A 16,296-nucleotide genomic window follows, 5' to 3' on the forward strand; every position below is an offset into this window, starting at 1 on the left:
GCCCTGCCCAGGACAGGCGGGCACAGACACTCACTGTCGGTGATGTCCCCGAGACCCTGGGCGTACAGCAGGTCCCGCAGCCGGGTCACCTCGTCCTTCAGCTCACGGATCAGCTTGTTGTTGGGGTCCTCGTTGATGACGGCGTTACAGCGTATCTGTTTGGCCCGGTCGGCGTACCTGGACGGCCAAGGGAACTGTGGGCTGTGCCCGTGCCGGGCAGGCCCGAGGGCACCCGGAGCCCTGCCCGGGGCAGAGCCGTGGTGGGGAGGGCCTCAGTAGCGGGGACCCAGGGGCTGTGACACAGGGCAGGGGCTCATGCCACTTGGAGTCAGTGGGGCCACTGGCCAGAGACCCACAGGGGGCCTCACCTAACCCTGCCCCCTTTCGGGGGAACTGAGTCCCCAGGAGGAGCAGGGACAGGGTGGTATCTTCTCCCCGTGGCGGGGCCTTCGCGTCTGGGCCTGTGGTCCCAGGGACGAGCGAGCAAGTCCCATTGCCGGGGTGGGGGGGGGGGGGGGACGGGGCCCACCTCCCTGGAGGACACACCTCAGCGTGCTCAGAGTCTCGTCGTAGTTGATGTCTGCAGGGCTCAGGGCCGCTACCATCGCAGTCCTGGAGTTCCCGCCTGCGGGAAGAAGGCCAGGTCACGGGGGCTCCTCCCCCCACCCTCCTGCCCCTCCCCAGGAGGGAGGGCGGGACGGCGGCCCAGGGTGGAAGTTAGAACCCGGGGGATAGGCGACCCCGAGAGGCCTCACCTAGGTTTTCCCGGAGCAGCCAGGTCAGCACGGAATCTCGGTAGGGAATGAAATCGGTCTTCTTCTTTTTCTTGTTCTGTGGGGGAGGAACATTCGAGGTGAAGCCTGAGCCCGCCAGAAGGGAAGGGAGCTGGAAGGGCAAAGCACGGGGTCTGTGGGTGGGTCCCCCAGACCGAAGGCTGGTGTGGAAGGCGGGGCCGGGCCGGTTCTCAAGGCCTCTCCCCACCGGAACCCCAGGGTGCTGCCCCCGGGCGCCTGCACTCAGGGCTGGGAGCAGACTTGCCGGCACATCCCTCGGGTTCCTCCCTCGTCTGTCCCGTCGCGCGTCTGGGCCACGCAGCCCGACACGGCCGCGTGTCCCGCCTCTGCTCCGTCCGAAGGGCCGGTCTGAGCCCACCGCCCCCTCCTCGGGCCCCACCGTCAGTCCCGCTGACTAAACAGCAAAGGCCCCGCTGCTTTACGTGACAACGCGGGCCTCTGCCCACGCCCGTCGCTCACGTGTCTCCCTCACTGAACTCACCTTCCCTCCCCTGCCCTGCAGTCCAGGGCACAGGCCCCTTCTTCGGTAGCCGCTCCTGCCCCCGCCCGCCGGCCCCAGGACGAAGCGTCCTCCGCACCCTCGCCTACTCCTGTGCCTCTTTCCTCCTCCATTCCGGCAGATAGAGGACATTCGGAACCCGGACTCCGGCCACGCGACGGCCGCTGGGCACCGCGCCCCGTGGACACTGCTTACGGACTGACTGAGGGAGACCGCTGACCGCTCCCTGGGGACGCCGCTGATGGAACGAGGGAGTCCACTGACCGAGGGCACCCAGTTACTTTCCACCGTCTCCTCGTTCGTGCACACAGTTGCTTAAGAGTATTTGTTGAGCCCCTGCAGAGGCCACCGGACACGGCCCTGTCCCCCGGAGCCCTCCTGGGAGACGCACACGGGCGCCACCACAAGGGCTGTGCCTTTTCTCTAGACGCAGGCTCCTCCGTCGCCGTTCTTCAGGCTGATTTCCAAGAGGCGCTCCCCTAGATCTCGGAGGGCGCCCGGGGCGCCGGGCGGCTCAGCCGGTTAAGCGTCCGACTTCGGCTCGGGTCACCATCTCACGGCTCCTGAGTTCGAGCCCCGCGTCGGGCTCCGTGCCGACAGCTCGGAGCCCGGAGCTGCTTCGGGCTCTGTGTCTCCCTCTCTCTCTGCCCCTCCCCCGCTCAAGCTCTGTGTCTCTTTCCCTCAAAACTGAAGACACATGAAAAAATCGTTTTTAACTGCGAAAGCTCTTGAGGCACGCGATCAGAGCCCGCAGAGAGGCCGCGCTGGCTTCGCTGAGAGCGGGTCTGAGGGCCCATCTCACGGCAGCTCGTCGGCACCCAGGGCCTTTGTTCTCCTTCGAAACGCCACGGACGAAGACTGTATTTCTACCTCGTTTTTTGCTGATTTAATTCCCGAGAACGAACCCTCTGCCACATTTGTCACATTCCTCGTCCCCACGGTAGACGCCCTCTGGGCACACGGGTCCTTCAGCAGGGACCCCCAGAGTCCCCTTCGATGCCGCCGCGCCCCCACCACGGCTCGCTCCGTCCGCCGCCGGCAGCCCCCGATCGCTCCCGCTCCCGCTCCCGCATCTCCCAGAGCCACCCCTGCTCCCCCTTCTGCCCCGCCTTCCCGGCCTCCGTCATCTTGCACCCGGATCTCCGCGACGCCGACTTCCGTTGCCCCGGCGGCCGCACCAGACCGCCCGTCCCCAGTCTCCTCTTCGCGCGGCGCGGCCCGAGCAGCGCGGGCCAGATTCGATCAGACGTCACGAGCCCTGCTCGAAACCCGTCCGCTCGCCCCGTCGAGCCGCGGTCAACTGGCGCCTGACACGGACCTCCGGGCCTCACGTCGGACCCCTGCCCTCCGCCGGCCTCCTCGCCTCGCGAGGACGTGTCCCCACGCCCCCTGCTCCGGGCCCCGGTCCTCAAAAACTTCCTCGCGCGATCCCCGCCCAAGTTTCCACCGCGGCTGCCGGGGGGCCTCGCCGATGACCTCACGCCCCTCACTCCTCCCTCCCACGGCGCCCCGCACGCTTCCGCACGACTCATCGCACGGCTCGTGACACGGCTCCTCGTGTCGGCCCCCCTCCACACGCTTCGACGCGGTTCCTCGGCGTGCACGCCGTCCCTCGCGGTTCCCGAAGGGTCCGTACGGCGCCGCGTACGGCTCCGCACACGCACCTCCCACACGGAGCCCGCGCGATTTTCCACGGCCTCACGTGCGTCCCCTCGGAGCCTCTTGCGGTCCTCCGCGCGAATCTCTGGCACGGTCTGTTCCACAGACCGTGCGTGCCCGGCCCCAGAAAGTTCCTCACGGCTCCTCAGGCACACCCCTTCTCCTGCTGACTAGGAGGGGAGCGCGTGCCCAGAGCTGTGCCAGGAACGGCGTGATGAACCGCACCGAGGCCGCGCGGGGGACTCTGAGGAACCGAAGAGAACCGTGTGGGGGGTCGTGGCCTGTCCTTCCCACGGTTTTCCGCCCGTCCCCACACGGCTCCCGCACTTGCCCACGGCGTTGCCCGCGCTTCCACACCGTCTCCCAGAGTTCACGCACGTTTTCTCACGATTCCTCACACAGTTCCCCACACGGCTCTATCACGGTTTGCCACGCAGTTTCTCTCCCGTCCTCCCAGCCCCCCACGCCCAGCTCCACCCGGTTCCTCGCGCTCCCCAACATGGCTCCCCCCGTCGTCCCAGAGCTCCGCACCGCCCTCCAAAAATGTCCTCCAGAGTCTCTCACGCGCTTCCCACGCGGTCCGCCCACACCATTCCACACGCTTCTTACGGCTCCACGAAGCGCCTCCCGGCTCTCCACCTACACCCTCGGCTTCTCTCACGGTTCCTCGCACGTTCGTCACACCGTCCTTGCCTGGTTTCCCACGAAGCTCCGCACACAGGCTCGCGCCCCGTTCTTCACGGTCCCCTCACACGCGTCCACACACTCTCACACGCTATTCCCCAGAATTCCTCACACAGCTAGCTCCCCGCACACCTTCTCACGCGCTTCCGCACACTTCCGCGTGCCGTCCCCGCACGGCTCTTTATAGGCCCCGGGAGTGTTCCTCTCGCTCTCTCCCGTAGTTCCCGACGCTTTCTTCACACAGTTCCTCCCGGTTCCTCAGTCTGTCACACGTTTCCTCTCACGGTTCTTCCCAGTGCCCTCAGGTCCCCACAGAGTCCCTCGCGCAGTTCCGCGCAGTTCTCTCTCACGCGCTTCTCCACTAACGCCTCACAATTCCCCTCCTAAGTCACCACTTTTGCACACACCATCCACACCACCACTCCCCACACGCTTCCTACGTGGCTCCTCACACGGTTCCTTACAGTCCTTCACACGGTTCCTCACGCTTCCCCACAGTTTCCCACACGGTTCCTCAGAGCTCCTCACGCCTCAGGCTGTCACACACACGCAGCCGCACAGTTGCTCACGTTCTCCATACAGCTCTTGCCCGGTTCCTCACACCATCCACGCAGCTCCTCACGGTTCTTTCACGGCGTTTCACGCATCACTCCCCACTTCATACGCTTCCTCATGCAGGTTCCCTGGACAACTCCCCACGGATCCCCAGAGGTTGCTCACATGGTGCCTCTCACAGACCGCAGTTCCTCGCACAGCCCTCTACGCAGCTCCTCAGAGATCCCTCACACCATCCCCACGCTGTTTCACACAGAGTCCCACGGTGCCTCACGCGGTCCACATACAGTTTCTCACAATTCTTCACATGTATTCACATGCAATTCCCACAGATTTCCCGACACAGCATGTCCAACTCCCAGCACAATTCCTCCCGCGGTTCCTCACAGTTCCTCCCACAGTTCTTCACACGGTTCCTCACGCGGTTCCTCACACGGTTCCTCACGGTTCCTCCCGCGGTTCCTCACAGTTCCTCCCACGGTTCCTCCCGCAGTTCCTCACGCAGTTCCTCACGGTTCCTCCTGCGGTTCCTCACACAGTTCCTCATCCAGTTCCTCACAGTTCCTCCCGCGGTTCTTCCCACAGTTCCTCACATGGTTCCTCACACAGTTCCTCCCGCGGTTCTTCACATGGTTCCTCACGGTTCCTCACGGTTCCTCCCACGGTTCCTCACGGTTCCTCCTGCAGTTCCTCCCGCGGTTCCTCACAGTTCCTCCCACGGTTCTTCACACAGTTCCTCCCACGGTTCCTCACATGGTTCCTCCCATGGTTCCTCCCACGGTTCCTCCCACGGTTCCTCACGGTTCCTCCTGCAGTTCCTCACATGTTTCCTCACGTTTCCTCACACGGTTCCTCACACGGTTCCTCACACAGTTCTTCATGCGGTTCCTCACAGTTCCTCCCGCGGTTCCTCACATGGTTCCTCCCATGGTTCCTCCCACGGTTCCTCACGGTTCCTCCTGCAGTTCCTCCCGCGGTTCCTCACGGTTCCTCCCACGGTTCTTCACACGGTTCCTCCCACAGTTCCTCACAGTTCCTCCCGCAGTTCCTCACGGTTCCTTCTGCACTTCCTCACACATTTCTTCACGGGGTTCCTCACCCGGTTCCTCACCCGGTTCCTCACAGTTCTTTCCGCGGTTCTTCACACGGTTCTTCCCACGGTTCCTCACACGGTTCCTCACACGGTTCCTCCCGCGGTTCCTCACGGTTCCTCCCATGGTTCCTCATACGGTTCTTCCCACGGTTCTTCACATGGTTCCCCCCGCAGTTCCTCCCGCGGGTCTTCACACGGTTCTTCCCATGGTTCCTCACGGTTCCTCCCACAGTTCCTCACAGTTCCTTCTGCAGTTCCTCACACGTTTCCTCACAGTTCCTCCCGCGGTTCCTCACACGGTTCTTCCCACGGTTCCTCACATGGTTCCTCCCGCGGTTCCTCCTGCAGTTCCTCACAGTTCCTCCCACAGTTCTTCACACGGTTCCTCACACAGTTCTTCATGCGGTTCCTCACAGTTCCTCCCGCGGTTCCTCACATGGTTCCTCCCATGGTTCCTCCCACGGTTCCTCACGGTTCCTCCTGCAGTTCCTCACGTTTCCTCATGGTTCCTCATGCAGTTCCTCACACGGTTCCTCACACAGTTCTTCATGCGGTTCCTCACAGTTCCTCCCGCGGTTCCTCACATGGTTCCTCCCATGGTTCCTCCCACGGTTCCTCACGGTTCCTCCTGCAGTTCCTCACATGTTTCCTCACGGTTCCTCACGCAGTTCCTCACACGGTTCCTCACACAGTTCTTCATGCGGTTCCTCACAGTTCCTCCCGCGGTTCCTCACATGGTTCCTCCCATGGTTTCTCCCACGGTTCCTCTCACAGTTCCTCACGGTTCCTCCTGCACTTCCTCCTGCGGTTCCTCACAGTTCCTCCCACGGTTCTTCACACGGTTCCTCCCACAGTTCCTCACGGTTCCTTCTGCAGTTCCTCACACATTTCCTCACGGGGTTCCTCCCACGGTTCCTCCCACGGTTCTTCCCACGGTTCCTCACGGTTCCTCCTGCGGTTCCTCACGGTTCATTCTGCAGTTCCTCACACGTTTCCTCATGGTTCCTTACGGGGTTCCTCACACGGTTCCTCACACAGTTCTTCATGTGGTTCCTCACAGTTCCTCCCACGGTTCCTTACACAGTTCCTCCCACGGTTCCTCCCACGGTTCTTCCCACGGTTCCTCACACAGTTCCTCATGCGGTTACTCACAGTTCCTCCCGCGGTTCTTCACACGGTTCTTCCCGTGGTTCCTCACACGGTTCCTCATGCAGTTCCTCACAGTTCCTCCCACGGTTCATCCCGCGGTTCCTCACGCGGTTCCTCACACAGTTCCTCCCGCGGTTCTTCACATGGTTCCTCACGGTTCCTCACGGTTCCTCCTGCAGTTCCTCACACGTTTCCTCACGTTTCCTCACAGGGTTCCTCACAGGGTTCCTCACACGGTTCCTCACACAGTTTTTCATGCAGTTCCTCACACTTCCTCCCGCAGTTACTCACATGGTTCCTCCCATGGTTCCTCCCACGGTTCCTCCCACGGTTCCTCACGGTTCCTCCCATGGTTCCTCACGGTTCCTCCTGCGGTTCTTCACACGGTTCCTCCCACAGTTCCTCACAGTTCCTCCCGCAGTTCCTCACGGTTCCTTCTGCAGTTCTTCACACATTTCCTCATGGGGTTCCTCACGCGGTTCCTCACACGGTTCCTCACGCGGTTCTTCACACGGTTCCTCCCGTGGTTCCTCGCAGTTCCTCACATGGTTCCTCACGGTTCCTCCTGCGGTTCCTCACACAGTTCCTCATGCGGTTCCTCACAGTTCCTCCCGCGGTTCTTCACACGGTTCCTCACACGGTTCCTCACACAGTTCCTCCTGCGGTTCTTCACATGGTTCCTCACAGTTCCTCACAGTTCCTCCCACAGTTCCTCACGGTTCCTCCTGCAGTTCCTCACACGTTTCCTCACGTTTCCTCACGGGGTTCCTCACACAGTTCTTCATGCGGTTCCTCACAGTTCCTCCCGCGGTTCCTTACACAGTTCCTCACGCGGTTCCTCACAGTTCCTCACACGGTTCTTCCCATAGTTCCTCACACAGTTCCTCACGGTTCCTTCTGCAGTTCCTCACACATTTCCTCACGGGGTTCCTCCCGCGGTTCCTCACACGGTTCTTCCCACTGTTCCTCACGGTTCCTCCTGCGGTTCCTCACGGTTCCTTCTGCAGTTCCTCACACGTTTCCTCACGGGGTTCCTCACGCGGTTCCTCACACAGTTCCTCACACAGTTCTTCATGTGGTTCCTCACAGTTCCTCCTGCAGTTCCTTACACAGTTCCTCCCACGGTTCTTCCCACGGTTCCTCACACAGTTCCTCATGCAGTTCCTCCCACGGTTCCTCCCGTGGTTCCTCCCGCGGTTCCTCACGGTTCCTTCTGCAGTTCCTCACACATTTCCTCACGGGGTTCCTCACGCGGTTCTTCACACGGTTCCTCCCGTGGTTCCTCCCGCAGTTCCTCATGCGGTTCCTCACAGTTCTTCACACGATCTTCACGTGGTTCCTCACAGTTTCCACACAGTCCCTCAGTTTCCTCGCATAGATATTTGTCCATTTAGCTCCCCACGCCATTCTACACAGCTCTTCACACAGTCCACACATTTACTCATAGTTCTGCATGCAACTTCACACGCATTTTCTCAGCTACAGTTACACGTTTCCACACGATTTCAATTCTCTCCTGTCCCTGACACAGTCCATCACACGGTTCCATAGTGCCGTACTCGTCTCTCATACTTCCTCACATAGCTCCTCACACAGTCCTACACACGGTATCTCACAGCTGCCACACAGTTCCTCACAATTCCCTCAGAAGTGCCATCCTTGCCCCACCCCCACCTCACGTACTTCCTCTCACAGTTCCTCACACGGTCCACTCTTCCACACACACTTCCCTTACAGTTCCTCACACAATCGTCCACATAGTTCCCCACAAATATTCACACCGTTTCTACAGTTAGTTCCTCTCAGACCCTCGCTTAGTTCCTCCCATGTTTCCTCACAGTTCCTACCACATGTCCCGACACAGTTCCCCACACGTAGTTCGTCACACACTGCCTCTCATTTCCTCACACAGTTCCTCGTGCTTCCTCACGTTTCCTCACACACAATTCCTACACAAGCCAACATTTTTCCCCTTTAGCACCTCACACTGGGCGTTCCAGCTACATGGCTGGCTCCCCCCCGCTCCTCATGTCTCAGCCTTACAACTACGTGTAAAGCTTCCTTGGCCACCCCGACTAACGGCCGTCTCACTTGTGCGTCACTCTCACAGCCCATCTTTTTCCTTTATGAAAGGTGTACCAGTTCGTAATTTTTTTTTCTGTGTCCACGTCTCTACATCTCCGTCCCCCATTGTGCCGTGGCCCCGGAAGGGTTGTGTTGTTCTGGCACAGCGCCCAGCTCAGCGCTGGCTCGATGTGTCTGTCTGTGAGGTGCACAAACGAAGGAGCACTCTTACGACCGAGACCTTCACAGGACAACCGGAGCTAAAGGGGCTCCTTGCTTCCAGCCCCCAGCCCTGCCCTGGAGGAAGATTCCTCCCCCTAGAACTGAAGAAAGCAGCTTACCTTGTTGGGCCCAGAGTCCTGGAAAAGAAAAGACAGAGTCTGAGGACCTGGGGCGAGCCTGGGGACCCAAGGTGTGTGGGGAGGAGACTCTGGCAGGCTCCAGAGAACAAAGGAGCAGGAGAGGCCTGAGCACGTGCCAGGGGTCCATCCCTCCTCACCTGGCCACCGCTGGCCACCCGGGTCCCGACGGGCCAAATGACAGCGCGACCTCTCGGGTCCCTTCACCCCTAACAATCTCAGAAGGCTAGGGCCTCGTAAGATTCGTCCTTCTCTGAACAAAGGCCCGGGTGTCTTGAGTGGCCAATACTGGTAGGGAAACTGAGGTTCCAGGGAGTAACAGGGATCACTACCCCGTCTGTAGCCTAGCGACACACACCCCTCACACCTTCAGGCTTTCCCTTGAACCCCGGGCTCCTTGCCAGAGACAGGGCCCGGGGCAGGTGTGACAGGCCCCCGGCATCCTCCACAGAAGGCAGGACAGGGAGCCACCTCCGCAATCCATCCCATCAGCCTAGTTCTAGAAACCCAAAGCTGGCTCACCATTTCCGCCAGAGCAGAGATGACCTTCCCCAGCGTGGTCAAGGACTTGTTGATGTTGGCTCCCTCCTGTGTGCGGAGAGGATAGGAAGCCTCATGAACCTCTTGCTCCAGCATGATCCCATGGGGCCTGACCCGCGTGACGTTGGTCTGAGGCCACCAAGCCCTGACCGTTAATCCCGGGGCTCCTTGGAGCACGGGAGGCTCTGGCGAGGAGCTGCTCAGAGGCCCACCCTGGCCAAGGGGGTGCAGCGCGCCCAGTGTTTGTCCTAGTCCCCCAGGGAGTCCTTAGAACACCTCACACGAGCCCCGCTGGTACAATTTCCAGGGCCCCCTCCCGTCCCCCAGGTAACGGCGGGCACCAAAGGGAGGCTGAAAATGAAAAGTCTCCTTCCGACACCAAGGACCGCTTTGACCAGAGACTGTCCGCCTCGCAGCCTGGGTTCTGGCGGGGAAGCGCAGACACGGGTGGCCGGGGTCCTGTGACGGCCCGCACGGGGCCCAGCCTTCCCGCCAGGGCCTCCGTCCTCGTTAACCACTAAGCCAGCGTGCTGGGCGCAGCCCTCTGGCTACTGGCCTCCTCCCACGCCCTCACCCTCGCCCCCTGCCCTCCCTGCCCGGGCTCGCCCCGGGTGGCGGGGCTCCCCAAGGGGAGCCCTCCCGCCCGGCCCACCCTGGAGCAGGCCAGGCTTGGAAGATGGGACCTGCCGGATGAGCGAGGCGTGGAGGGGCCCCGCTGCCGTCCACAGGCATGGTGGCCCGGCCCTACCTTGAGCCGCGTGCCCTTGGCTCCCGTGGAGTCGGCCCGCTCACTCCCCGCCAGGTCCACCAGGCTGATTTTGCTCACCTGAAACGGCACGTGTCAAATGCAGGAGATGTCCAAGGCCGCTAGGGGGCGCCCTGCCCCCTCCGAGGCCTGAAGTGCACACTTGAGGGGCCATGGCCAAGCCCTGCCTCGGGGGTCCGCCGGTCTCAGACCCCGCGGTTTCCCTCTATTCACAGTGCACCGGAGGCTCTGCCTGGGGTTCAAAGCCCACCTCCCCAAGAGGCTGCGTGCCCCTCACCCCTAACACTCGCGATGCTGCGGGGACGCTGCCCTCGGTGCGCGGGGCTCTCCACGTGCTCGCACGGAACCCCCACAGAGCTCCCCAGATGTGTCCTGCCCCCCTTTTCCACAGATGGGCTCATCACCCGCGGTGGGATCTGAACCCAGCTCTGGCTCCGTTCTCTCTGCCCACCCAGACCCTGCCGGGCCATCTCTGGGAGGATGGCACCAGGCTGAGAGGACCCTGGCGCGATCGGCGACGAAGTGTGGCAAACTTCCCCGGGACATGCGGACCCTGGGGGGCTGCCTGCTGCCGGAGACAGCACTGCCCACCAGGCGGCGGCCGAGGCGCCCCGGGGAGGAGGCCTGGACAGTGGGTCAGGGGAGGTGACACAGAGAAAAACTGACCCCAGGGGACAGGGCCACCGATGGGCAGGAAGAGGCTCTGAGCCTGCCCTGCGGCCCCTTCCGGGGCATGGAGACCACGTGTCCAGATAAAGGTCCCAGGGGACCGTGCTCCTACCCGGGTTCCCTGAGAACGCCAAGGCGCGTGGGAAAGGCATCCGGAGCCGGGGCGGTGGGCGGGGTGGTGCTCAGACCACAGCCTCTCCTTTGTGCTTGTGGATGCCGGGGCCCCCGCTCTCCTGCCAGTCGGTCACCGTCGTGACAGGCACTCACTCCACCCACGGCCCTCTGCTTCCGAGGGCCACCGGTATCCTCAGCGGTGCGGCCGTGGGGACGCCCTTCCTCAGCCCCCACGGTCTCCACCAAACCCGCCCGGCAGGAGGCAGACCCCGGGTCCACGGCCCCTCCACCGTCAGTCCCTTCTACGCCCAGACGGTGCCAAATACCGAGACGAGGTGGCCCCGCAGGCCGGCCAACTTCTCGGAGGCCCACGCTAAGCCGGGGGTGGGGAGGGCCCGGCGCCCAGGGTGAGGACGCTGTCCGAGCCTCGCAGGCCGGTGGTTCCCTGGCCTCCTCGTCCTGCCCGATGGGACTGACCCGTGCCCCCGCCCAAATGGCCCGCCTCTGCCAAGGCCACGCTCACCTTCTCTGTGGTGATGTTGGTCTCCGCGTCGTGGCGCTTCTGGGTGAAGATGATGTTGAAGACAGCGTGGGAGCGGCTGCTGGTCTCATTCATGTTTGTGGCGGCCACGGTCCTGGGGGAACAGAAGCCACACGTGGTTACCTGTCGTCCTATGGTCGGGCGGGAGAGTCGCTGACGGTGCTAGCCAGCTGGACCAGGTCACGGGGCATGGCTCTCCCAGGGCTCCCGGGGCTGCCCTACCCAGCCTGGTGGTGACCGCGTGTCCTGTCACAGTGCGAACGGGGCCCACGCCCTCCCGGCCACCAGCTCCAGCCTGGTACTCGGGCGCCGTGACAGGGGTCAGCAGAGCCCAGGAGCACTCACGAAACAGGGAGGGGGCCCTGTCGGGCCGAGATGTGGAAAGGCCCCGCCCAGGAGGGAAAGGAGGCGCCCACCTTCTGTCCCTTCGGTCCCCGTCTGGGCAGGGCCGGCAGCAGGCCCCTGGGGGACAGAGCCCAAGGCAACGCGAGGGGAGCTGCAGGGCTGGTCCCAGGGCTGCCGACCTGCCGGGACCTCAGGACGTGTCCCTGGTGGGGATTCGCTGTCTGACAGCCCACAGAAGGGACGGGCCTCACCAGAACCCTGCTCCTGCGGGGCTCTGACCCACGTGAGGTCGTTCACCGTGGGGGCGTCCCTGGGCGGCAGAGAAGGCGACCGTTTCTGTGAGCAGCCAGGCAGACCCCCCCGGGGCAGTGCCACCAGTGCCCGTGGCCAGCAGTGCCTTATGGCTGACCCTGCCCCCAGGCCCCCACCTACGACCCCTGCAGAGCGGGCAGAACCGGGCCTCACAGCCTCCTGACCACTGGGCCCAACGGGGCAGCTGCCCGCAGGGAAGGACCCCGGGAGGAGCCTCACAGATGATGCCAGTCCCCCCCAGGAGGAGCAGCCCCTGTGGAGGTGACAGGGTGGGGGTCTGGAGGCCCCTCCCAGGCTGGCCCTTCAGTGGCCTCAGGCCCACGGAGTCCACCCTCCACGGGGGTGCTGGACAGACCCCACGGGGAAACCGACAGGTGCCCCAGGAGCAGGCCTTCCCCAGGGAGACTCACAATGGCGGTCGGGGGGGGGGGGGGGTGGGCGGCGTTTAGGGTAGAGAACTGGGGGAGGGCGAGCCCCCGGCATGCACCTGGCCTTGTTCCCTGAGTCCATGAGGTCCTGGATGTCATTGTAGGAGGTGACGGCCAGCTTGGAGAGGTCCTCCACATACGGCCCCATCAGCGGGTGCTCGCGCACGCGCAGATTGCCCTTGTTCTTGGGATTCAGGAGGTCACGGACGCGTTCACAGTAAATCTCCATGTAGCTGACCTGCAGGGCGGAGATGTACCATCAGGGACCCCCCCCCCCCCCCCCGGTGGGGTGCCAGCGGGTGTGTGGGCCAGCACCGGGGCCCCCCAAGGTGGGGGTGCAGGGCCGTTACCAGGGACTCTTGGGATAGGGGTGTGGGGGCCACCTGCTGGCAGGGGGAGGCATGTGCGAGTGTAGGGGTCAGGTGAGTGCAGTGAGTGCGCAGGGAAGTCGGCCCACCTCCTGCTGGTCCCCCCCCACCTGCGCTCATCCTGGGGCTTGTCCGACGTGGACACACCGCGGCCATGGCAGAGCCAGGTCCCGCGGCTCTGAGACATCCGTCCCTGCCCCTGGTCCGGAGCAACTACTCAGTGAGACTTGCTGAGCAGAGGACTGCCCCTCGCTCCCGTGCCCGGTGTGGGTGTCACATGCAGGAGGGAGGGACGAGCCAACGGCACAGACCAGTGGTGGGGACTTGCTTTAAAGCAGAAAAGCACCGCTGTCCACGCCCGAGCCCCCCGCTGTGCTGGAAGAACGGACGCTCGGGGAGCCCTACCTCCACGGAGTAGGACATGTTGTCGTTGGTCGTGTCGTTGATGCGGGAGAACAGGTCTTCACAGAGCTATAGGGCCGAGGACACACCGTCAGGTGATGGGGACAATGGGACTGTTCCTGGAGCCCTGCCCCCGGGGTGCTGTGGGCAGCCTGAGCCCAGGCCAGACGCCGCTCTCCCGGCCCCTCTTGCTCATAACAGTCCACCTCAAAGGCACTGAAAAGGCCTGCAGCCAAAGAGCGGCTGTCTTCTGCTTAAGTCATGGAGTCCCCACGGACCATCTGTGATCCCTTCCTACGCTCTTCGTGCCGTCCTTGTCTCCACCGGGTGGGCTGGGGTCCCCCGTGCTACAGGCTACCCGGTGTTCTCTCCTGCCCTGACCAGGTCAAGCGCTGACCAGCTCAGATCCAGAAGCCTGCCCGGGGTCCCAGCAGCTCAGGGCCCCTGAGTCATCTATGTCTCAGCCTGCAGTTAACCAAAGGCCACCCCTTGTCCGGGCGTCTCTCCCTGTCCGCCGCCAGCCTCCACAGCTCCCGGGGGAAGGGTCAGCGTGACAATGACTCTCCCGACTGCCCGGTCTTACGGATGTGACCCGGGGGGGCACGGCCAGGGCTCTGCCCCTCAGCACCCCCCATCGCAGGGCCTGGGGCTCCGGTCTCTTCAGAGCAGGTCCGCCCCACGCCGCCCCTCCTGCCCTGCCCTCCCGCCTCGCAGTGTCCCTCCCCTCCTGGCCCCCTTCTCTCCGAGGCTGCTCCCCTGGGGCGCCCTGCCCGGCCCTTCCCCACTGGGCTCCTGCAGCCCTGCCCGTGCTGCCCTCCCCCGGCCTCCCGCCCCAGCCCCGGGGCCCGCGTGCCTGCGGGATGATGCCCTGCTGGTCCTTCTCCTGCTTGCCCATCATGGTGTAGGACTTGCCGGCCCCGGTCTGCCCGTAGGCGAAGATGCACACGTTGTAGCCCTCGAAGGCGTGCTGCAGCATCTCCTCGCCGATGTCCCGGTACACCTGCTTCTGTGACGCGTACTTGATGTCCTCCGGCTGCAAGACAACAGGGAGCGAGGCTGTAGGAGGCCGGGTGCGCCCGAGGCTCAGCCCGCTGTGTTCTCCGAGCACCTGCCTCGCAGCCCGAGGCCTCCCCCTGGGGAGGGACGCCCGCCCCACGCCCCACTCCCCGGCGCGCAGACGCCCCGGAGAGGGGACCTAATCCTGCCTGGCGGGGTGCAGCTTCCTGAGGGAGGGGTTGGGAGGGGCTGGCGGGGCGGAAGGGCATCTCAGCAGAGGGAACTGCCTGTGTGAAGGCTCCGAGGCAGGAACATGGGACATAAGGCTCAAAATCAAGGCTGGGTTGGCAGCCTTGGGAATGAGAAGCGGTGGGGCTGGAGGCCCTGGGAGCCCACAGATCGGTTACGGCGGCCGGATGCTCTCCCAACAGAGGATTATTTAGGCACGTCCGGGGCATTACCATAACCATGCCTGTCACTGCTCAGGGTGACCTTTCAAGCACACGGGGACTTGAGGAGGTAGGCCCCTTCTCCCCCCCCCCCGCCCCCACCAGGCAGGTGCCGCTGGCCCCTTCCCCTGTCCCACCCTCATGTCCCAGGTCATGAGCTCAGAGAGGTTAAGGGACTGGTTAAGGCCCACACACAAGCATCCACACGACTGCGGCCCACCCCCCTGGAATCCAGCCCTGGGCTTACCGAGGTGTGTGACCAGTAGGAATAGTCGAAGCTGAAGCTTTTGGGTGTCTCCTTGGGCTGTTTGGGGTTAATGATGGCTGCGGAGGGGGCGGGGGGGAACAGGCGTGGCAGTTAATGCTGTGCTGGGGGAGAGACGACCAGTATGTGGTCCATACCCACCAGAGAGGTACCCAGGGCAGGGAGGTGGGGTCCCCGGTGGCCTCTGGCCCCAGACAAGCCCCCCACAGTGGGATGGGGCCAGGGCTCCAATTCCAGGCAGACAAGCCACATCTGCCCCTTTCCTCTGTCGGGTGGAGCCTGCAGCCCACCCCCACCGCTCGGTCCAGCCTCCCTCGCCGCCCACCCCTCTGGGTCTTACACATCCGCTCCGCGTACACGTGCCCTGGAAGCAGCCAGAAGGCCGGGCAGGCTGGGCAGCCCGGCACGGTCATGCTCTGCTTCCTCCGGGCCCTGTCGTTCCCATGTGGCTCCCATGTGCTGTGTGCGGCCCTGGCTGTCCCCGCTGGGGCACCCCATCACAGCCTCCACAGCCTGCTCCTCCCGGCCTGTGCCTGCAGGCTCCCTCCAGGCTCGCGCTCACGGGCCCCCGGGGTGCCGTCCTGTTCGCGCCCCGCCCCCGCAGCGGGCTGCACCCCGGGCTGACCAGAGGCAGCCCTGGGAACGAGGCCACGAATGCGTGCTGGTGCCGTCACACACCAGCCGGTGCCTGCCACGTGTCCCAGCGGCCCCCGACCCAAGCCTGCTCTGCCCCCGTTGCCCCAGGCCTGCAAGAGGTGACTGCTCTGTGGCCAGGCAGGAGGGACTGAGGCCTCCACCCCCATTGAGCCACCCCGCCCGCTGCCTACTGGAGCACCATCTGAATCTCTGAGGTCTGCGTTGACCTGGACGGAGGACTCTGGGGCCGGGGGTCTGTGCGGAGAGGCCCCGGGGGCCACTTGCTCTGGCTGACGGGTCTGCTCCCAGCACGGGCATCACCTGAAGCCCTGTCCCCAGGGCTGACTTGGCTTTGGGACCCAGACCCCAGGTTTGAGGAGTTCCGGGAGATAACCAGCACCTTGGGGAAGCTAACAGGAAGGAGCAGGTGACTGACCACCCCAGCGCTGTCCTCGGGGCCTCGAGGGGGTCACATCCCTGCTGCCTCCAGGAGCAAGGCCAAGGAGAGCAGGCTGTCCTGCTGTCCACTCCTGCTGGGACCTGGGGACACAGCCACCGGAACCCCGAGCGCAGATAATGCCAGCGCCATGGAAACAACAATCACGGCAC

The 16,296-nt window shown here is 63.8% G+C and overlaps 1 protein-coding gene across 24 annotated transcripts in view; it reads right to left on the reverse strand.

The window, feature by feature from the left end:
• Positions 1-16,296, reverse strand: part of KIF1A (kinesin family member 1A) — a 100,706-nt gene that overhangs the window by 51,013 nt on the left and 33,397 nt on the right. For all 24 annotated transcript variants that reach the window (XM_086720143.1, XM_086720152.1, XM_086720153.1 and 21 more), the window contains exons 3-13: positions 15,034-15,110; positions 14,195-14,374; positions 13,345-13,410; positions 12,631-12,809; positions 11,469-11,580; positions 10,145-10,222; positions 9,379-9,444; positions 8,839-8,856; positions 756-831; positions 547-625; positions 35-177 (exon numbers count right to left, since the gene is read on the reverse strand). In XM_086720143.1, coding sequence (XP_086576269.1) covers positions 35-177; positions 547-625; positions 756-831; positions 8,839-8,856; positions 9,379-9,444; positions 10,145-10,222; positions 11,469-11,580; positions 12,631-12,809; positions 13,345-13,410; positions 14,195-14,374; positions 15,034-15,110 — 1,074 coding nt within the window. The remainder of the gene's footprint in view (positions 1-34; positions 178-546; positions 626-755; positions 832-8,838; positions 8,857-9,378; positions 9,445-10,144; positions 10,223-11,468; positions 11,581-12,630; positions 12,810-13,344; positions 13,411-14,194; positions 14,375-15,033; positions 15,111-16,296) is intronic.

This window comes from Puma concolor, chromosome C1 (assembly GCF_028749965.1).
Source record: "Puma concolor isolate L17-30 chromosome C1, mPumCon1.1.hap2, whole genome shotgun sequence".
Lineage (NCBI taxonomy): Eukaryota > Metazoa > Chordata > Mammalia > Carnivora > Felidae > Puma > Puma concolor.